Source organism: Brachycentrus maculatus, unplaced genomic scaffold (assembly GCF_059751285.1).
Source record: "Brachycentrus maculatus isolate JH-2025_06_01 unplaced genomic scaffold, ASM5975128v1 h1tg000285l, whole genome shotgun sequence".
NCBI classification, from domain to species: Eukaryota; Metazoa; Arthropoda; class Insecta; order Trichoptera; family Brachycentridae; genus Brachycentrus; species Brachycentrus maculatus.
In genome coordinates, this window is record NW_028281036.1 from 286176 (window position 1) to 311098 (window position 24923).

At 32.8% G+C, this 24923-nt stretch overlaps 2 protein-coding genes across 2 annotated transcripts in view; one reads left to right on the plus strand and one right to left on the minus strand.

Moving 5' to 3' along the window:
• The window catches only part of Flo2 (flotillin-2), a 547503-nt gene that overhangs the window by 135875 nt on the left and 386705 nt on the right, over positions 1 to 24923 (plus strand). The window lies entirely within an intron of this gene.
• Positions 12197 to 15064, minus strand: LOC148305107 (glucose dehydrogenase [FAD, quinone]). Its single transcript, XM_088267155.1, has 2 exons — positions 14733 to 15064; positions 12197 to 14151 (listed from the first exon to the last, which is right to left on the minus strand). The coding sequence occupies exons 1-2, from the start codon at positions 14983 to 14985 to the stop codon at positions 12530 to 12532; spliced, it is 1875 nt and encodes a 624-aa protein (XP_088123281.1). The 5' UTR covers positions 14986 to 15064; the 3' UTR covers positions 12197 to 12529.

The following is a 24923-nucleotide window of genomic DNA, read 5'->3' on the forward strand; positions in this document are numbered from 1 at the left end:
AACGGATGAAATAAATTAAACTTTAACCACTGCACATATAATGTTAAAATGTCTATAATAATACATTGAAACGTGTTTTTACAACTCAATCAATATGCTTCGTTAAATTGTTTTGACGTTTTTACGAATGAAACCTGTGAATATTCGGAGTTGATGTAGATCTATTTAAAGGCTGTCTAACGACTGGTTAAGGTGATCACAGTGTAGGGAATTTGACATTCTGCTCATGATTGCACATTCATATTTCTTAAACTGTATATGTTGTATAAATGTTCTATTTGAAAGGAACGTTTAACGATTTTCATACACAAGTGCTGCCATCTGAATTTTTGACACAACTACGAGAAACAATAGTTACGAATCTTTAGAGTCATTTTCAATAGTTTTAAGTTTTGCGATATAATTTCTTATATTTTCCTACTTCATCTATAATTCCAGTTTTAAGACAAGCATTTTGCACAAAAGCTTCGATATTTGCCGATTAAAATATATCCAATTTTTATCGGGAAATACATGACAAATTGAGACAATATATATATATACATATATATATATATATATATATATATATATATATATATATATATATATATATATATATATATATATATATATATATATATTGATTTATGATCTGTAGGGTTCATAATCTAGTGCCTGATGGAATAAATAATAATAATAACTCAAATATAGTTGCTTCTATCGAATAAAATACTCTAGATGTTGAATTAATGATATAAAGTATGTATGTATCTGACGTAATCTTTTCCGGTTTTCTGCGTTTTAGTACAAGGTTATAATGAGTAAAATAGGGTTTTCGTTATTTATTAGCAAATCAATTGAAATACCAAAAAAAAACAAAAAAAAACTTGTTTTTTGTTTATTAGTTTCATTTAAGAGTTAAAATATTATAATATAACATATCGTGGGTAAACGTGCCAAAAAACGTTAAATTTAAAATCCCCGTTTGAATAATTACTGTTCTTTAAATATTGCTTTTAGCCTGCATAAAATACCCGCTATAAGTTGAATTAACTTTTAAAAAACACTAAAAATGACATTTCAAACTACTTAGTGAATTTTTCCAGTTTATAGAACATCGAAAACTTAATAATATGCATCATCAAGTCAAAATTTAATATTTTCGAGTTATAAAAAAAAAACATATAACAATTTGTTTATTCTAAAAAAAAAATTATAACAATTTACAATGTGTCCGTCTGAGAAGGAACAAACAATTAACTTTTTTTAAAACAAAATCTTGAAATACAGAATTTATTCACATTTGAAATACCGTAGATCGTGGTATCGATCGAAGTATTGTGACAATAAGTGTCACCTGTCAGAGAAACAATGAATCATGTCGATACGAACCTCTGAATTTCATTTTTCATTCAAACCCTTATCCGCACCCCAATGGTGCATAGGGCACTGCATCATATAAACGCAGTGTTATCTCGATCGTTAACACTTGAAGGAAAGGTGATCAGCCCTCCGCCTCCGGTACCAGTCCAAGGTAATATTGAATAAATATAAGAGTGAAAAAATCACTTATATTTATTTGACCCCCCCTGGGAATCGAACCCGGGACCTCCAGTACGGTAGCCGAGCGTGCAGACCATTACGCTACGGAGGCGGACAATTTAGTGAATTTAGTCAAATGTAATTCTCATCAGCAAGTAGTAATATCCTGTTTTCTCAATCTACCGTACATTTACATATTAAAATAAAAATTATAAGTATACCGTAGAACGGGGCTAATTGAACTTTGATGTGTTACTTGAGCTTAGTAAAAATAAAACTGTATTTAGTCTACAGTAATGAACGTATCGTGACAATAAGTGTCACCTATCAGGGAAACAATAAACCATGTCGATACGTTCATTATTGTAGACCAAATACAGATCTAAAAATTTTTGTACTGGGCTCAAGTAACACATCAAAGTTCAAGTATCCCCGTTCTACGGTACCTGCTAAGAGGGTTAAATCCTTTTTAAAACATTTTTTACACCTTGTTTTCAATTGGACATATTTTTACGTACACGTTCCATATGTTCTTACAACAATAATCATAAATCAACGCTAAATTACGTTTATAAAATCCTTACAAGGATTCGCTTTCTTTTTTCGCATTTCGTTATAAGTTATGGGCATATCCTTTGGACCCTCAAATGAATGGGATATAAAAATAACGAATCATTGAACTTAAGAGTCCAGTAATAATCAATTTAAGAGTACAGTGAAAAAATCACATATATTTATTTCATCCCCCTTGGGAATCGAACCCGGGACCTCCAGAACGGTAGCCGAGCGTGCTGACCATTACACTACGGAGGTGGACGGAGCGGCCTCATACATACTTGACTATTATTTTCAATCTAATATTCATACAATATTACCCTGCACTGGTACCTGAAGCGGAGGGCTGATCACCTTTCCTTCATGTGTTAACGATCAAGATGACACTGCGTTTATATGATTCAGTGCCCTATGCACAATCGGATGCGGATAGGGGTTAGAAGAAGTAAGATGTTAATTTCTGAGATATTTTTAATTAGTGTAAAAAAAATGCGAAATGCGATCCCTCAGACGAATGTGTGGCAAAACGATGTTTGATAGATGTTCGAATGATGAAATAAGGAAAAAATGTAAGGCTGAGATAAGCATTATCGATAAAATTAAGAAAGGTGTGTTGAGATGGTTTGGACATGTGGAGCGTATGAGTGAAGAAAGAACGGTTAAACAAATTTATGGAGCGAATGTAGTTGGAAAAAGAAGCAGAGGACGACCGAGGAAAACTTGGCACAATCAGGTATGTCAAATACTTGAAAGCGGCCGGGTCAGGAGTCGTAATAATCGTCGGGTATGTATGAGGAGATGCATGAATGTAGAAGAGGCAAAGAATGTTTGCAAAGACAGAGTGGTGTGGCGTTCGATTCTCTCTGCCTACCCCTGCGGGGAAGCGGCGTGATGGTTAGTTAGTTAGTTAGTAAAAAAAAATCAAAGTCCTTTTTTTTTAGTTCCAAAATTTGTAGAGTAGAATGGGGCAAATGTACCTAGGGATGTTTGTAACAACGTTGCTTATCTTCTTCCTGAGAGTATTGGTTACAACCCTCATGCATGGAGTTTGCAAAACAAGGATGAAAGTAAGGGTTTGAAGAATACTGGTTAAAATCTAAAATGGTTTTCGCGACAAATCCGATATAGTTATAGGGGTTTTTTTTTTCATTATGGTATATTCATTAATTGTGACAATTTCTGGTATTTTTTTTACGTATAGAGGTTGCGTACGGATTTTTTGTTGTTGCTTACACAAAACGACAAACATTCTAATAAATTAAAGGTACCCATTTAATGTATAACATTTTTAGTAACGCACGCTGGGAATGCGGAAATTTTCACAAACCTGAAAAGCGAACGACCTTAAAAAGGCGGAATACATATTATTATTCAATATTTTTATGGGCCATTTTTGATAATTTTAACCACGGTTTTTTAACAATGTTTTGGTGTTTATCCAGGGCCGTCTAGTTTAAATAAAATAATGTAGGCCAATTTTTTTAGTTGTTGATAGTTATGCATTGTTATTGCAGCCCTAGGCTAAGACTATTACATGCATGTACGAACAAATGCATCTGATGTATTGAGATTTTATATTGCCTTTTCAAAGTGTGGTTTGCTTATTGCGACTGGCCCTCTGTAGCTGGCGAAAATTTTCGCATGCACTTTAAGGTATCAAAGATTTAAAAAAAGGTCACATACTTTTATTGAGTGGTTTGGCAGTAGCTTTGTGGAATGACATGTTGATTATTAAAGTAAATATTTGTATTAGACCAATAACATCGACGAAACAATGTTTGTGCTTACGTGATTACAGTCTATATTTATATTTTTTTGACATCTCAACATAGATGAAGAAGAATATGGAAGTCTGGGTGTGGTCTTTACATTATATTATTTATTGATTCGTCATGAAGTTTTTGGAATGACAGTTGATTTTTTTTTAAATTCATTGAAATAAAATTCATTAAGTTCTAATATTATACGTTAAGTGTTTTTAAAAACTCATCAAAACGATCAAATATGGTTTTGTGATTAATATTTAAAAGATTTTTTCAGTAAAAAGCTTGACATGAAGTGTGTTCCGGGACCTTTTTTTGTTTAAAAAACCCTGGTTTATATATATATATATATATATATATATACATATATATATATATATATATATATAATTAGTTTTTAGCAATAGTAGTCCAAACAAAGAGACTGTTGCGTACCGGATTTTCGCTAGTATATCAAGATTATATTGAATTTATTAAAATTTCAATTAATTCACCGCGGTGATAAATCCACTAGAACTTTATATATTTTAAAAACAACATTGTTTTTGCACTTAACGCCGAATAAATCTTATTTATCTTAATGAAAACAACTAATATCGTATCAATTAAAAATTATTTATGTACACGATATAAATTAATATTCATAAGCCGAATATTTATACTGATTGAAATTAGACTTAGACGCTTTGATAAACTTATGTTAGACCGAGGAAAACTTGGCATGATCATGGTTAGGGCGCTTGTCCACTACCCGGAATTACACGGAATTTTACCGTCCGGCACGTCAGTTAGCGTTTTAAAACAATGATTGGCTTGGATAGGCTTTTGCCCATATTTCATCGGATCAATGCTCTTGATCGGTGCGTGAACACGTTGCGCGTAAATTCGATCGCGCTAAACTGTCGTATTCGTTTTCATTTTTCAAAACCGGACTGCCGGACGGTGAAATCCCGTGTAGTGGACAAACGCCCTTACAAGTCGGAATAATCGGCGGGTATGTATGAAGAGATGAATGTGTAAAAGTCAAAGATTTGTTTGCAAAGACATATTTGTATCAAAAATATTTCTTTTGAAACGTTTAAGAGAAATATTTTTGATGTCTGTTTGACTATTTGATTATTTAATTAATAAATAAAAGTATTATATAAATACTCTTAAGAATATGACAGTTTTTTATAGATTACTTTTATTAAAAACTTGTAATTAGAATTTATTTTTTTTATATTTTTTTATTTATGTTAATAGTCTGTTGGTTTTTCCGATAAATAAATTAATACCATTGGATGCGGATAGTGATGAAAAGATTCGAATTTATAAGGTATTTTAAACTAAAAAAAATGGTGGTAAAAACTCTTGGAGCCAAAAAAAAATACTATTATTAATATTCTGTTGCTTTTTTTCCGATAAAAAAATAATACCATTGGATGCGGATAGTGGTGGAAAGAGTCAAATTTATTGGGTATTTTAAACTAAAAAAATGGTGGTAAAAACTCTTGTAGCCAAAAAAATTGCTGCACTGGACTAGACCGCCAAAGTAGATTATTTAATAATTTATGCGATATGGACTCGAATTATATTCGTATCTATGTTAAATGGACTCCTTGATAGATGTACCTTTTACCGAATGCGGCAGGTATGCACGGTTAAAAGTATGGCTGATATCACTGATTATACTATGAACTGGTTAATATTACGCTAGTTTTTTTGCTGAATTTTTTAAATGTTAACTACTCATTCGGTTTTTTCCTCGCGGATACAAAACACGATTTATCGTGACATGATATGTTTATATTTTTATCGGGTTTTGTTTTACTTGAATATTTAATGAAAATTAAAGCGACTGTTAAGGAAGTTACGTTTTTTGCCCAACTGCTTTGGATGTTTGGTGAGTTTTGGTGCGAACTGGTAGCTAGAACCTCATCCCTTGTTAAAGAAGGAAATCTGTCGGCTTTCTTGAGGTAGGTATTGCCTAGCTACCTGAATCACCTTATCTTGGTGACTGTCATGGCCTGGTGGATCCTACATTCTGATTCTACGTTTCACTTGAAGTCAAACGACCGCACATCTTAACACTATTTATCAACGATTTTTTTAATACTTACTTAAAAAACCAAGCAAATTTGTACTAATAGCAAAATAATGCAAATTTTCACAAAAAATATTATAAATATATATATATAATATATATATATATATATATATATATATATATATATATATATATATATATATATATATATATATATGTATATATGTATATATATAAATATATATATATATATATATATATATATATATATATATATATATATATATATATATATATATATATATATATATATATATATATATTCATTTATTTATTCTCCATCTCACTCCTTATTTCTGTGGTTTGTGACCCTTGTGGAGGCAATGACTCTTCTCCAGTTATCCCTTGACTGTGCTGCACGTAGCGCTCCAACCACCGAGGTGCCTGTTGCTATCACCTGAGAGGAATTATCCTTCTTTTAGGCAGCTCTAAACGACGCCTCGACGATCCTGATCCCCGCCCAATCTCTAATAATCCGGAGCCAGGAGATCTGCCTTCTGTCCACACCTTGTCGACAATCTAAAATGCCTAATAGCTTGTACTTCTCTCCTGTTAGCACATGCCCAGATAGGACACCTTCAGACTTTAATATCCGTCAGCAATTGTCTCCCTGCTCTTGCTCTTTGGAGCACATTTGCGTTGCTGACCATATCGGATGTAGCCTTAGTTGATTTCTATGTGTTTTTATTACAAATATATTTTTTTAAATATTTATCTTGAGGCACTAATGCTATGAAAAAAATCACAATAAATATACATGGAAGAATTATACTTTTAAGTTTATTGTAAATGCAATAATTTCGTGCCAATAATTCATTTTACCGAATTTTGTACCTTAAACCATATACAACATTATATGGAAACGAAATTCACTTTAAAAAATACTGTATTGTAATTCGTTGCGTGCAATCATTAATCATGTTGAAAATGACTTTTTTTTAAAAATATGAATTTAATTATGTTTTATTTTTTATTGGGTGTCAAGGGTGCCAATGCGCGTCCACAGTTCGGCATTTTAATCGATGTCACATATGCAGCATCATAAAACTCATGGTACATGATAATAATGATATATTTTTGTATCGTTTCGTAATTGCAATAAAAATTATTCTGTCTCCGACACGTACATTGGATAAATGATTCGGAGGTCATGATCATAACGTACGGACGATTAATTTCGAAGGTTGTCTTCAAATCGCCACCTGAGAGTTACGTAATAAGTATCACTTACTCCAAAATTGGAGAATAACCATTGAAAGGTGAATTTAAAAGGGATGTTTTGCCAATTTCGTCCGAAGTGGACATACCGCTCACTCCTATCAAGAACGTCAGTAATCAAAAATCGACAATTTTCAGTTGTGCATGTTTTCGGAATGCCCAGAAAATGTACTATATCCCAACAAAAGAGGCATATTTTTAACTTAATATTTACCCGCTACAGGGCAGAAAGTGTTGTTTTTGCATTTTGAAGAAAAGGTATTGTTTAAATTTTTTTTAATCAACATAATATTTTTCAAATGGAGAAAAACCCTTCAGGCTTTACCTAAAAAGATCTGTTGCACAGTAAAAAGTTCAGTAAGTGGCTTGATATTTATTTTTAATACATTGTATTATATTTATGTACTTTAAAAACGATCTCCTGAAAAATCATTTTTTTTATTTATGACGTTCTTGAAAGGAGTGAGCGATACGTCAATTGGTGCGCGGTATGATCGATAATCCTGAAATTATCCGGAACATTGGTCTGTATGTTCCCGATAGTTACCTAAGACAGCCTCGACATAGATTGTTTAACATTCCTATACACAGGACCAACCTGCCGATGGTTATGCCTGTAGGAAGAGCTACCGCTATTTTGAACAATATCTCATTGGATATTGATCTGTTCTATGTGTCTGAATGAGTTTTCCGAAGCGGGATTCTTCTACACCTTTAGCAATAGGTCTTGCATATATTTTATTTTAATGTATACGATTTAAAGTTTTAATAGTTTGTAATGTATATATTAATTGAAATAAATAAATTGAATTGAATTGATTTGAATACCGTATTAACGGACTATAATATGCCATATTTTTCGAAAAACTCTCTCAAAAATTCAGGGCAGACCTATATTCAAAATAACTATAAAAATATCCAGTGTTTGATTTCAAATTCCTGCCAGTCTTAAAAGTGGCCCTATATTCAATGCCGCGGGAAACCTATCTGGCACCATTTTAGTGATGGGAATCGTGCAATAAATATTGTAGTCCACCACACGTGTATTTCTTGCTTAAAAAAAATACTTTTTATTTGTAATTTCATAACAGGAAAAAAGTGGCAACATTGTTTCTACTGACTGTCAATTTGACAGTTGACAGTCGATTTGTAGTCAGTACGCTTTTCCATTTCACCATGAATAGACTGAATTACCATTATACATTTTGCCCAAAATCATATTTAAACAATAATGACATAAAATTACTTATTAAATAAAGTAAATTTCAAATATTTTTTCATTTTCTTTTTTTTCTTGAATGTTTTTCGCAAATACTTTGTGGCACATAATATTAAATTTAAAAAATAAAACAACTTTGTTTTTAACCACTTTTTTACTGGTAATTTTCCTTCAACCGGTTTCGACAAGTACCCTGTCATCATCAGGGTTTAACATGTACATGCACATGTCAAACCCTGATGATGACAAGGTTCTTGTAGAAAGCGGTTGGAGAAAAAATGTACCAATAAGAAAGTGGTTAGAAACAATTGTTTTTTTAAGGTCAATATCATAGACATTAATATTATTTTAATGTGTTTTTTTTTCATTTTGAATTTGTATACCTCTAAAAAAACACCCTATACGTAATTGTTTGTACGATTTCTCATACTATTGTCTTTTTCTTTTTTACAGGTGAGACCTCTATCTGTTTGTCGGTTAAATTCTCAAAACGCTGTTCTGCTAGAAAATTAAGGTAAGGTTTTTCATTTAGCCAAGACGCTTACCTAAATACATATTTATTAATATTTTATATCAGCAGTTGTAAAAGTGTTCAAAAGATGTCGTTAACATAATTTAACAATATTTTTTTTACATTTTAAGGTATCAAATAAGCATTGCAAATAGCTTTAAAGTATAAAATATGTTTTTTCTTTCTTTCTTATTCATGTTAATTGGTGCGTAGGGCACTGCATCGTACTGATACATTTACTAAGCAAATTCGATCAATTATATGAATTATGCATAATGAGTTATGAATAATGCATTTTAATCCCTTTTGGTTGTCGAAAGATATTTCCTTTGAATACCTGTATCCTAAAAAAAGCTCTTATTTCATCGAAAATAGCTCTTATTTTATCTTGAAACCCATACAAATGCGGTGATAATTGCTTCTCGACATTTTTTTGTATTTTCATTTCTAGTGTGTATTTTGTATAACTATGTTTATATCAGTATTATTAGCTTTTCATTTTGTTCTCAGACCTCTCCAAAATACATTATTTTGAATTGAAATTGGTATTTAACAAGACTGGCCAACAATTTGCGACTTTTATTTTGTAACTTGCATGAAAATACCTGACCTTTATACACTTTGCATAGCTGAATTCAAACACGAAAACAAAAAAAAATGTGGCACGTCAGATTTTTTAGTTATGGATATTTTTATGAAAATCTACAACAGTTTTTTCACAAAATTTAGTTTTCCTTATTTTTTAAATGAAAATTCCCAGATATACAGTATGTAAGTATTTTTTAAAACACCCACGTAAAATTTTCCTTGTAACTCTTGTTTTTCGCAAGAAATCGATAAATACATAAGTACACAACTATCGATCAGCTCGGAATGTGTGAATTTTTGTGTTTTGAACCTTTTTACAATATACGGTATTGTTCGATTCTTATGACATTTTCAATTTACGACATAAAAATACATTGTTTTAAAGTGGGTGAGTAAAACAATGGACGATTATAAAACATAACTTTTTATTTTATTAATATTAACAATATTTACATAATTTATAATACAAGGGTACTCTGTAATAATTGTTAAAGATACGTCTACAAAACAATAGGATTCTAGGATCCGGTTTTTCATCTATTAAGATAAAGATTCAAAGATATCGTAATATATGGATAATCTGATTGGATTTAATGGAGTGAAAAGGTATTATAATGATGAAGGAGATAAAAGTTGTAAAGGGTTATCAAATAAGAATGAAAAGAAGAACTGTATTGTACTAATAAAATTTTACGGAAACTATTTTGTTAGAAATTGCATTGGGTAAAATCAATTAGAGTATTCAATACAGAAATTAAAATATATAAAATATTTAATTTCATCGGTAACATGTAAAAATTAAGGCCTCTGAGAAGTGACAGTAAAGCTGTAGAAGAAGATGAACGCAGGAAATATAACGCAAATGTAAATAATAGAATACAAAAGTTTTAGAAGGAAAAAAATGCAATGTTGATTATAAAAGTAGAAAATGTGATAGTTTTACATAAAATAGTATCAGAATGGTACAGGAAATACTGAAAAAAGATAGAAAGATATGGAGATCTTAGATAACGTTAGTTTATTATACAATAAATGAGCTAGGTGAATTCATCTCAATCTTGATACAGTAATATCTACTATTTTTCTTCCTGGCTCCTTCCCAAATAATGGTCTTTGTAGACTGTTGTGGTCAGCTCTCCTCGTCCTCAGGTTGTAAGTCCTTCTGTCATAGACAATGTCACGTTCGAATCAAGTTATCTTTCTGCAGCATCCATGAATTTTATGGTCTTCCTCTTTTGAGGAAGATCCATGGATATTGCCTGGTTCACAACATGATCAGATTCTCTGCGTTCTGTGTGCCCATACCATCTCTATTACCTTTCCTCTACCTTACTATTGATTTACATATGTCACACACAGGCTTCCACAATTGCGTGAAATTTTTATTTTGTCAACTTTTTATCAATACAATAATATCAACTTGAATGTTAAAAATACAGGTAAACAGAAAAGATCCCCAGGATACATGTTTTAATGCTTTAAAACCACATATCGCTCACTCCTTTCAAGAACGTCATAAATCAAAAAACGACAATTTTCAGTTGTGCATGTTTTCGGAATGCCCAGAAAATGTACTATATCCCAGCAAAAGAGGCATATTTTAAACTAAATATTTACCCGCTACATGGCAAAAAGTGTTGTTTTTGCATTTTGAGGAAAAGGTTTTGTTTTTTTTTTTTTTTTTAATATACTAAATATTTTTCAAATGGAGAAAAAACCTTCAGGTTTTACCTAAAAAGATCTGTTGCACAAAAAAAGTTCAATAAGTGGCTTGATATTTATTTTTAATACATTGTGTTATATTTTTAAACATTAAAAACGTTCTCCTGAAAAATCAAGTTTTTTTATTAATGACGTTCTTGAAAGGAGTGAGCGATATGGTACAAAACGATTTTTAATGAATTTTTCGTTTTTATTATGATCGATAAAAAATGATATATGACGACAGTTCTTTATGAACATTTCAATATTCCAAGTCCAATATTTAACTTTCCTTCCATTATAATAAAGATATGATCAAAAATTTCGAAACGTTTTACTCGAACACCCATTTTCGTTAATTTGATTCAATTTACATAATCTAAATATTTTTCCATATCAATCAATTTCATTTTAAACCAGTATTTAAATTGACAGGTAGGTAACAATAATCTTATCTTACATAATAGACAAATAATGGCGTTTTAGTCTATTGTGCAACTTGTGGTAATTAAGGCGAAAGCGTTTTAAGAATCACAATGTAGTCTTCTGTATTATACATAATTAATTCTTCTATTATACAAACTTATATTATAATTATAAACTACAATAATTATTTCTAGTGACTTCAAGATGGGATTGTGACGTCGGGCGTCAATAAAAGGTATCGGAAGTTCTGAAATAGATTTTTTGTTGATATCCCAACACATATGAGCAAGAATAGAGAAGTCTGGGTATTTAGAGGGCTTGGAATTACCATAGGCTTTGATAGTGATTCTCCATTCTAGCCATGATTGACAACCATACTACTGAAATTTTGGAAGATATATGAGTATTTATGCTTTAATTGAACCTTTTTTTACATGCTAGTTTTTTGACATCGTTTATATCAAAATTTTAATATGGGGCATAGTACCAATAACTGGAATGCTTGCAACAACACTTCTGTTTACCCTACGCCGATTGAGTTCGATAAGCTTGAAAAAAAATCTATTAGATTTATTTAAATATTTTTTTTATATATAAATACAATACTAAAATTGTGAATACAGTAGAAAAAAATCAAGTAAATAGAACTCTTTGGTTTCTATGATTTGTGTTCTGAATCCCCATAGTTCACATCGTTATTAAACAATTATCTTCATAGGCACAAGGAGAAATTATAAACTAACTAAGTATATATTTAAACATTCTTAATCTAATAATTTTTAACATTGACTTTTTATTAGATTACACTATTGTCATTGGATTGTTAGAGATATTCTCTCAGTTTGAGCACACGTAGAAATACTCGAGCGTTCGAAGTCATAATTTTTCTATTTAAAAATCTATGCACAATTGTTTCACTACGCTTTCTTCTAGCGCTACGAACTTTTGGTTCCGTATGATTTATTCTCCAACCAATCTTCCTTCACCAAGTCTGCACCTTTTTCACCTATCATAATAACTGCAGCGTTCGTATTGCCACTGACTATAGTCGGCATGATACTGGCATCAATCACTCTTAATCCTTGGACTCCGTACACTCTTAGTCTAGGATCCACCACTGCCTCTGGATCCCAGTCTGGACCCATCTTAGCTGTCCCTACTGGATGGTATATTGTCATGGAAATGGTTCTCATGTGGCATTCTAAATACGCGTCAGACAAGAACTTGAATTTTTTGCAGTTTGGCAAAGGTTTATTGTAAAGTCTCGATCCAAACTGTCTGAATGGTGATGCCTCATTTACCTTTATTGCGATCTTCGCCCCATCGACTAGCGTCGCGACGTCGAAGGGATCTTCGAAATATCTAGGATTAATCACTGGCCTATGATATGGACTAGATGACCTTAATCGTACGTACCCTCTTGTTCTCGGGCGCAGAAGAAGAGGTATTATCGTCCAAGCATCTTGGTTAGTTATCGGTTTCCAGTATTCGTTGTACAATTTGTCAGTTAGTCCCAACACTTTTCTCACTTTTGCTCCCGCGTCCGAACTGTACGCTGCCGGCGCCATGTGGAATTGTACGTCTGGCCAAAGGCCGGACTTATTGGCGTACTTCGTATTGACAAAGGCCACCGCTTCCAATCCGCCTAACGTCGTCATTGGCCCCCTTCCTCGCAACACATATTGAGTAGTGACTGGAAAGGCTTGCAACCTATCCTGGATTATAGATACCGGTTGATCCACCAAGAACGTCAAACCACCCATGGCCACGTGGTCTTGCAGATTTTCTCCTACCTGCAAGTCTTTTAATACCGGAATACCGATGTCCATCAAGTGTTTTTTGGGACCGATTCCCGAAAGCATCATGAGCTGCGGCGTATTTATCGACCCAGCCGACAGGATCACTTCTCTTCTTGCATAAGCGACACTTTTCACTCCGTTCTTCATAAACTCTACGCCGTAAGCTCTCATTGTCATCGGATGTATCAGTACTTTATGGACGTATGTGTTGAGACTCATGTGTAAATTTCGTCTTCCCCTAACTGGTCTTAAGAATGCCTTTGCTGTACTGCATCTAGTTCCTCGTCTGATAGTTCCTTGCGCCAGCATGAAACCAGTCTGTTTTTCACCGTTTATGTCTCTGTTTTCATAACCTATTTCTTTGCCTGCTTGAACAAAAGCTGCCGAGAGTGGTGTCCTCCAAGGAGCTTCTTGAACAGTCAGATAACCACCTTTGCCGTGATACATTGAATTCGTTAAGTAAGGATTTCTGTTGTCCTCTGATTTGATGAAGTAGCGTAGGGCATCCTTGTAGCCCCAGCCAGGGTTGCCTAGGGATTCCCAGAGCTGGAAGTCTTCCTTGTTGCCTCGAACGTATATCATGTAATTCAATACACTCGATCCGCCGAGGACTTTGCCTCTCGGCCAATTGCATCTTCCTTTCTTCATGCCCAAGCACGCCTGTCCCGTTGGCTCCGTTTTGTATTGGAAATCCAACTTCGTCTGCTGCAAGTAGGTGGCGAGAGAAGGGACGTCTGAGATCTCGTTCTCGTCCGGTCCTGAAATCAAGAAAGTCCAATAGTTAAACCATTGTTTTGTTTATGAAGTAATTGCCGTTAAATTTTCTGATCCAAAAAGAAAAAATTATGATAGAATTAAAATTTTTGTTATTTGAACACCAAAAGTAGAAAAATAAAGAATTAGATAGATAGATTGGTTGGCATTCATGTATTGTGGAAAGTTGGACACGTTAAAAGGGTTAAAAAATTTGTTATTCTATTACTTAAACTAAGACTAAGAATATTAAATTCTCACTGTTACAAGTGATTTTCTTTTAATTTTCGTCAAGAACACCATCTATGATTGTAAGTTTTTTTTTACAATGCACATCATAATTTAAAATTTTTGAAATTCATCAATTATTATCATTATAACTACCATTTGTTCTTCTTTATATGATATATTTTTATTGTATCCATATTTTTAAACCTTGTTATAATATTTTCGTTTCATATATATTTTCCTACATTTTTTATATCCTCTTCGTCCCAACTCAACACAGGGCATGTAGTTCTCATAGAGAATATGTATTATTATATTATAATGTTTCTTAAAATTCAAAAGATAAACGTTTCCTTACCAGCTTCTAATAGCAAGACGTTCCAGGAAGGTACTTCACTCAATCTATTGGCCACGACTGCTCCTGCAGAACCGCCTCCGACCACGATGAAGTCGTATTCTGCCATCGGCTGCCTATCCTTGATCCTGCCTTCCGGATCATGACTGTCGTAATTTTTGTAAGTCAAAGCTGTCAGCAGTAGTGGAACAATCCATAGACTGGCTACGCCGACAGTCTTCAAGGCTGTTGATGCGAACAGAATTCCAACAGCCATATTTGTGTAGTCTTCAACTGACCAACTATGTTTGATTGCAATCTGATTCTGAGACGATTAGATTAGTTTCTGTGGTTAAACGTTGATTTTCTTTTGGCCTGCTTATCTATCTTGGCTTTTGATAGATCAATCTTCTTATTTTATTTTCTCTTCTAAGTTTCCACCGCTTTCTGGTTTTCTATCTTTCTTGCTTTTGTATCAATATTGGTTGGTTCTGTTTCATCTTCTGTGACGCTGATTATCCCTGATGATCATTTTTAATCAGGGACATAGAAAGGATATCCGGTGGCCTTGTTCCTCCGCTAGTTCCTATGGTTTTCTTGTTTCGCTGCCAGTTGGAATATCCACTGCGACACACCATCCTACATCAGGATTCCCAGGGTCCGGAATGGCGCTGGTCCACTCTCAGTCTGATGATCCGTCACAACTGTAATGAAATAAAAATTATATTACTTTAGATCAAGCATAATCTTTCTTCTTCTTCCACAGTTCTTTAATTGATATTTTGTTGAATGAACAGTTCTCCGATCGATTCTCCACCGCGAACACTTAAATACATATATATTTTTTTGTATATGTATTTATTTAAATAATTAAACTAATCATTTTTATTTGTTATTGTTGTAATTTCAGTAGTACCTACATATTTGCTATATACAACTGAATGAATACGTTGAATATGTAAACAATATTTCAGGGGTTTCGAACCAATAATATGTTTTCTCTTTTTAATTATATTGTTGATTCGAAAATTACTTATCTAAACAAGGATGAAAAAATAAAACAAGAAATTATGCATTATCCCTTGTTTTTTTATATCTATATATGCTTATGCTCTATATAAACGTTTTGACCAATATCACTAGTCTGTTCTTGGTTGGTTGGAAGATATAGCTTTTTAGCAACAAGCCCGCCAATGTACTTATTTCGCTCACTCCTTTCAAGAACGTCATAAATCAAAAAACTAGATTTTTCAGTAGAACGTTTTTAAAGTTTAAAAAGAAATCACAATGTATTAAAAATAAACATCAAGCCACTTATTGAACTTTTTACTGTGCAACAGATCTTTTTAGGTAAAACCTGAAGGTTTTTTCTCCATTTGAAAAATATTTAATATATTCAAAAAAATAATTAAACAATACCTTTTCATCAAAATGCAAAAACAACATTTTCTGCCCTGTAGTGGGTAAATATTAAGTTTAAAATATGCCGCTTTTGCTGGTATATAGTACATTTTCTGGGCATTCCGAAAACATGCACAACTCAAAATTCACGATTTTTGAATTATGACGTTCTTGAAAAGAGTGAGCGATTTATTTTCTGTACATGATGTGTAAATAAATGAATAAACATTGGATCTTAATAACTTACAATTCAAAACAGATTTTGACCGAGTAAGCACTGTTACAATCGGTGAAACGATGACAATATTTTGTTGGTAATTAGTTCCTGTACCATGATGAGGTTTAATGCTTGCTTCTACATTGACACTTCCGCTCGATCAAGCGTTTAATGCCAAGAAATCAACATACGCGCTCTCGGCTTCATTAAGCTTGACATCCGTTGTGTTAACTTTATGTTAACTTCGATAATAATTACGTTACGCTGTCGCGTCCGAAATGTCACAGCTATTTTTGCTCCCAGCTACAAACGCGCTTCGATCCACTTTCGATTTACGAGCAAAATAGCTAATTATTGCTATTAACAGGCGATTCAGCTTCCTTAACGCCTGTAATTAAAATCATTTCCACTTACGATTAGACATGTTTCATGTCATGCTTATCTTATGTATCAAGCGTAGTAACTACCTCTAGGGATATAAATTAGAATCCTAAAATATGAAAAATTGAAAAAGTGGCATTCAAAAACTTGATTTAAGGCGTAGATGTTCCGGAAATTCATAAAAGTGGAAATATCCCGAAAACCTGAAGCATTTTTACTGAGCTCATATTTTCATTTTTTGGTGAGTCATAAGCTGGCCTAACACCCCTTAAAAGGAATAGGTTGAATTATAGGACACCCTGAATATATATATATATATATATATTATATATATATATATATATATATATATATATATATATATATATATATATATATATATATATATATATATGAACATATGAACACAGTGTTATCTTGATCGTTTACACACGAAGGAAAGGTGATCAGCCCTCCGCTTCAGGTACCAGTCCAGGGTAATATCGAATAAATAATACAGTGAAAAAATCACTTATGTTTATTTGACCCCCCCTGGGAATCGAACCCGGGACCTCCAGAACGTTAGCCGAGCGTGCTGACCATTACACTACGGAGACGGACATATGAAGCAGTGCCCTATGCACCATTGGGGTGCGGATGAGGGTTTTATTATTATCAATATATTTATGTATAAATATTCAGTGCACCATTCACTCTCTTTTTCTATATCATTAGCATATTTTCTATATATTTCCATCCCTAGTAAACATACTTCTCAAATACACGAAATCTACGTGTTTTAAAATTTCCCCATTTACTACTATTTTACATCCAAATCAACATTCATTTCATTCAAAAACCATGAATGTTCAATATTCACCAGCGCCTTAATTTTCTGGTTAGTAAGTTGTTTTTTTTAATAACATTAGCCTTATTATTTTTTGACATCTCATCAAAGATGAAGAAGAATATTATATAATATATAATATAATATATTCTTCTTCATCTTTGATGAGATGTCAAAAAATAATATGAAAATAACTCCTGTAATTGGAGATAATCCAGATTTTGTGAACAAGTATTTGGACACACTCAAAATGTTGAAAACATTAGTCTTAGTTTAATTACAATAGAACTTTAATTTTGCTAATTTTTATTAGCAACCTGTGTTTTTTTTAAATAATCACTGAAAATATGAACTTTGTTTATTGATATCGTTTATAAAATGTGTTAAAAAAACATTTGCAAAAACAAATCAAAACGCATTTGTTTGCCAAAGTATTTTTGGGGTAGTATTTTACGAAAATAGCGCTGTATAATTTATCCAAAATTATTACTTTTATTGTTGCTTTTATTATTGTTGCAGAAAGTGTTGTTTTTGCATTTTGAAGAAAAGGTATTGTTTAATTATTTTTTTAAATATTCTAAATATTTTTCAAATAGAGAGTAAACATTCAGGTTTTACCTAAAAAGATATGTTGCACAGTAAAAGGTTCAATAAGTGGCTTGATATTTATTTTCAATACATTGTATTATATTTTTAAACTTTAAAAACGTTCTCCTGAAAAATCAAGTTTTTTGATTTATGACGTTCTTGAAAGGAGTGAGCGATCTGTGAAACACTATAAACATCAAATATGAACAATTTTCGAGCATTATTCTTTGACATCTCATCAAAGATGAAGAAGAATATGAAAGTCTGGGCATTTACGGGCTGACGACCGTCATAGGCTGGTTTAAGTGATCACTTTACACACGTGTAACATTCACCAATTCTACCCATTTTTGACAACCACACCACTCAAATTCTTGGAAGTTCTATATATATGAACCAATTTAGAAACCTTGTTCATGAATCACTAAAACTTCACTAGAGACATCTATTGGTGAGATGTAAAGAAGCTTTTTACTAAGCAGAAACTCTTATATTAGTATGTGAGATCCGAATCCTGGATTATAATCACACACATGAGAAACGCATGGTCGTCAGCCCCGTAAATGCCCAGACTTCCATATTCTTCTTCATCTTTGATGAGATGTCAAAGAATAATATGAAGATAACTCCTGTAATTGGAGATAATCCAGATTTTGTGAACAAGTGTTTGGACACACTCAAAATGTTGTAATTTTCGAGTAAAAAGTTTTAATCTAATTGAAGTACTTTCCTGCATTTGAAGAATCGTTACTCTGTATTACATTGTAAAACATGAATGCTTTTTTTGCCTTCTTCAAATGCTACATTTTTATGCCCTGTGGTTAGACTGACCGTTTTTAGAGTAGTTACGTAATGACCATTATGTTATTGGGTCAAGATAATGTTACCTCATCCCATACGAGCAAGTAGATTGACCACAAATGACTCTAAATGATCATCTTGTCATTTCCCCGAAGGGAAAACCACTGATGCACCGCCGTAGAACTCTCTCTTGGCATGCATTCCTTGCCTCCTGCATATAGGTCCATCTCGTCTAATAAACAAGTAACAAGGTGAAGAGACGTCAAGAACAACGAAAATGAGTATTGATAAAAATGAGAAAACCTTTATAGCTTTTTTTGTAAGGTAGAGGAAAGACTTTTTTTTAATTACCTAACGTCCACGTTACTCTGAAATCTAGCTACGGCTTATGCAACACCGTTTATCATGTCCCTACTCAGGCTTCAACTTTATAAGTTTCATAGCCTATGCCTACTTGTGAGTGGATTTACTCTTTATGTTTAAAGTTACTATAATTTCATGTAATTCATGAGTGAAAATTATAGGCAAAAACACTCGCATAGAGGAAACACAATTGAGATGGTATGTGCATATAGGACGCAGAGAACCCGAACATGTAGTTTATCAAGCAATAAAAATGGATCTTCCTCGAAAGTTACCTAGAGGAAGACCAGACCAAGGAATTCATGGGTGATGCAGAAAGATAACATAATTCCAGGGCATGGCCTGGGTGACGTTGCTCAGGATAGAAGGACCTACAACCTGAGGACGAGGAGAGCTGACCCCAGCAGTCTACAAAGACAATGGGATGTAGCCAGGAAGAAGAAGAAGATACATATTTTTTTATATGTTGAGAGCATTGTTAACTTTGTAGTGTGCAGTGGCGTGCACAGACAATTAATTACGTTAGGCAGTAGAGGTAGGTAGTAAGGTAAGCTAGGCACTACTTAGCAAGGTAGGGTAGGTACTGGTTGCGTTTTTATTTGCCACGCGGATAAGTTAGAATAGGCACTATTTTTCTGCCTATATGGAATGCACGCATCTGGTAGTATGAAAATACAACGCTATCCTTATCATTTATCGTTCCTTTTGTGTAATACCACTTTAAAAACACAGCTTCATGACTATCAGTTTCGGAATACCATCAGGTCAAATTTAGACTCATTGTTTACCCAAAATCATTGTGAAATTATGTGTTATATGTTAATTTAAAAACAGTACTTTCTCTTTTCTTTCTTTTCGATTTAACCAGACTGAGCCACTGTATTGTATTTAACACCCAATTTTCGCCACTGAACTGAATTCATATCGCTCACTCCTTTCAACAACATCATATATCAAAAATTGTAAATGTTCAGTTGTGCATGTTTTCGGAATGCCCAGAAAATGTACTATATCCCAGCAAAAGCGGCATATTTTTAACTTAATATTTACCCGCTACAGGGCAAAATGTGTTGTTATTGCATTTTGAAAAAAAATATTGTTTAATTATTTTTTTAAATATACTAAATATTTTTCCAATGGAGAAAAAAACCCTCAGGTTTTACCTGAAAAGATCTGTTGTATAGAAAAAGTTCAATAAGTGGCTTGATATTTATTTTTAATACATTTTATTATATTCTTAAACTTTTAAAACGATCTCCTGAAAAATCTAGTTTTTTTATATATGACGTTGTTGAAAGGAATGAGCGATATGTTCTTTTTGAGTTATGCATGTTTTCAGAATGCCCAGAAAATGTACTATGTCCCAGCAAGAGTGGCATATTTTTAACTTAATATTTACCCGCTACAGGGCAGAAAGTGTTGTTTTTGAATTTTGAAAAAAAAGTATTGTTTAATTATTTTTTAAATATACTAAATATTTTTCAAATGGAGAAATAACCTTCATGTTTTACCTAAAAAGATCTGTTGTATAGAAAAAGTTCAATAAGTGGCTTGATATTTATTTTAATACATTTTATTATATTCTTAAACTTTAAAAACGATCTCCTGAAAAATCTAGTTTTTTTGATAAATGACGTTGTTGAAAGGAATGAGCGATATATTCTTTTTGATTTTCACATTTGCTTATGAAGTAATAGCTTGTTTTGAATAAAAATAAGGCTAAATTAAAATGAGAGGGATTTGCATTTAAATTACTTTTCTTACATGATTGTAGCCTTGTTTATATGAATGTAGATATACTGTTTACATTATTACAAGCGAAGTATGACCGATATAATTGCGTTGGTAGTTCAGTTCGTATTTTGCATACAATATGTTAGAAAGTACAGATTATGTAATATAATATTTTAAGATATCCATACTTTGCATAAATGTATAAGTGTGACTAATACTATTATACATACTTTGTTTTTTTATTTAATTTAAAAAAAAGAAACAGTTCACTCTCTTCATAAGATTAATAAAAAAACAACATACTTATGGAAATCAAGCATAGAGATGGCCAAAAAATGTGAATGTAGACCGAATGCTACATATATGGCTGTGAGACCTGGACCCTAGAGGTGAATACAATGAATCGTTTTTTTTAATATTTGTTTTATTGATTTGGCGTTTAATTTGTAGAATCCATTTTAATTTATGTATTAATTTTAAATCAAACACAGATTTTTTGAGTCTGCTAAGTTGTATTTTATTAACAAAAACACATAAAAAACTTATACTGTGACAATTATTTCGCCTTATTAGGGCATTATCAAACGAATGTGAAGATCAAATGGACTACGGTCCTTATGTAGCTATACAATTCTAAGTTACACAATTGTCACAATATATTTTTTTAAATGTGTTTTTGTTAATAAAATACAACTAAGTAGACTCAAAAAATCTGTGTTTGATTTAAAATTAATACATAAAACAATGAAACGGTTTGAAGTGTTGAATGTGGCTTCATCGCAGTATAATTCGTATAGTACTTATTTAAAATTATTATAACTATTGTAATTCGTAATAATACATATTTTAAAATCCCTAAAATGCACACCAAGTCCTACCAAAATATATTTTGAAATCGAGCCTGCGATATGTGCAATGAAATGCTTAATGAAATAGACATCAATAATGTTTCTTTTAATACGTTTAAAATAAATATTGTTGATGTTTATTTGACCAGTTGATAAAGGAATATTCTATATAGTTATAATTTTATGACAGTTTATTTGAATTGTTTAATTTTTAGATTACTCAGGTGGAAACCTATGATTAAAATTGTTATTTTTTGTATTTTATCATATTATGTTATTTTCGTCGAAATATTCTGTTGGTTTTCCAATAAATAAATAAAAATAAAAAATACAAATAAATTCCCTGGGTGGATAGGGTCACGAATGAAGAAGTACTCAGCAGAGCTGGATCACACAGAGAACTCTTGTCCAATATCAAAATTCGGAAGATTTCGTATCTGGGTCACGTATTTCGTGCAGAAAAATATAACACTCTGCTAATTTAATGTTGGGAAAATAGAAGGACTGTGAGGAGCTAGCAGAATGCGAACATCATGGCCTCGTAACATTCGCCACTGGACCGGGATGAGAGAAGTAGATGAGTTGTTCTGGACGGCGCAGGACCGCGAAGCCTTTGCCATAGTGATCGCCAACGTTGGCAGGACCAACAACGCATAAGACGAAGAAGAACACAAAATGTTTGGCAAACCGATATAGCTGTTAGAATGGTGAAATGAGGAAGAAATGCAAGGCTCTAGATGTTTTTCGAGGATGGCGATTCCCTGGATCACATTATGTTCAGGTTCTCTGCGTCCTATGTACCCATACCATCTCAATTACCTAACTTTTGATGTATGTTACGCCCAGGCTTCTACAATTGCGTGAACTCTTTATTTTGATAAATAAAAAGACTCTGTGTTTTGATCCACTCACATCCACTCACATGATATGAGTGGATCAAAACACAAAGTCTTTTTATTTCTCAAAATAATATCCACAAAGTTAATGCTTTCAATATTCAAAACATCTTTATTTTGTCTCTAAGGGACACTCCAGCTGACCATGTAAGTATTCACATTTCATCAGTTTCTAGTTGCCTAGAGTAGTTCTTATACATCGTCCAGCATTTCACGAATGCGAAAGGTTTGGAATATTGATAGATTAATATGATCTTAGGCTCCTTGTCAGTTCGCTATCTACTGCGCTACGTAGTCGGTTATATGAAACTATTAAGTATGTTAGTGGACATAATGATATAGTATGGAAGCTAGTACGTGTCGACAGCATCCACAGGCGAACGAAAGTACTGTTATGAATCACCAAGTGAGGTAATTCCGTTTGTTGCAAGACCAATCAGTCATGTTCACACAACATAGTTACAGTTGCTATGTATTAGACATGGGCGATCGTATTAATAAACCGAATAAAATAACGACTTTTGGAAGAGTAGGAGATTGTTTGTAAGGACAGAGTGGTGTGGCGTTTCCGTTCTCTCTACCCACCCCTGCGGGGAAGCGGCTTGGTAATTAGTTTAATAAAAATAAAACAGTAAAATATATTGAAATACGAGATAAATAGCTAATAAATAACGGATAAATATTAAATAATATGTGTAAAATAAGGAATTCTTCAATTAATTCACACGGAGCGCAGAAATGACGGAAAGGATGCATTCGTATAGTGTAAGATTGAGTCGCAACATTTTGAGTGTGTCCAAATATTTGTTCACAAAATCTGGGTTATCTCCAATTACAGGAGTTTTTTTCTTATTATTTTTTGATATCTCATCAAAGATGAAGAAGAATATGGAAGTCTGGGCATTTACGGGGCTGACGACCGTCATAGGCTGGTTTAAGTGATCACTTTACACACGTGTAACATTCACCAATTCTACCCATTATTGACAACCACATTACTCAACCAATGAACCAATTTTGAAACATTGTTCTTGAATCACTAGAACTTCACTAGAGACGTCTATTGGTGAGATGAAAATGCCCAGACTTCCGTATTCTTCTTGATCTTTGATGAGATGTCAAAAAATAATAAGATTGGGTCAACACTGTAGATCTGATGCCGGTAAATACACTTCAACTGTGAAAAGAGCCCAAAAGTAATGCTACATATATGTTAGATGTCTTTTCTACAAACTATTGAGTAGCACGATGTATTTCCTAAAATTCGTAAAAGTCGCCTTTGAGAACAGCATATGCGAAAGCTTAGATAATCAGCTGGAGTGTCCCGTAGAGATAAAATAAAGAGCTCACGCATTTGTGGAAGCGTAGATGTAACTGATATCAATAGTAAGGTAGAGGAAAGGCAATTGAGATGGTATGGGCACATAGGACGTAGAGAACCTGAACATATTGTAAACCATGGATGTTCCTCGAAAGACATCTGGACGAAAACCAAACAAATCATAGATGCTAAAGAAAGATAACATGATTCGAAGGCATTGGGTAGGTGACGTTGTCCAAGACAGATGGACCTACAACCGGAGGACGACGAGAGCTGATCCCAACAGCCTATAAAGACGATGAGTTGGGATGGAGGAAGGAAGAACTTTGAGAATACAAACGTATCCCCGCATCACCTGGGCGGGCGTACGTTCTTATCTCCAGTGATTGACGTAGATGCCCTCGATTAGATGAACGATGGAAAAATATGATAAAAACAACCACAGTTATGCAATCACCGCATACCGACCCGTTTCCGGAAGTGAGCGGTGTCTTCGTAATATAGATTTTAATACTATTTTTATGAGATCATAAGTATTTTTGCAGTCATGTACAGGGCAAAATGTGTTGTTATTGCATTTTGAAAAAAAATATTGTTTAATTATTTTTTTAAATATACTAAATATTTTTCCAATGGAGAAAAAAACCCTCAGGTTTTACCTGAAAAGATCTGTTGTATAGAAAAAGTTCAATAAGTGGCTTGATATTTATTTTTAATACATTTTATTATATTCTTAAACTTTTAAAACGATCTCCTGAAAAATCTAGTTTTTTTATATATGACGTTGTTGAAAGGAATGAGCGATATGTTCTTTTTGAGTTATGCATGTTTTCAGAATG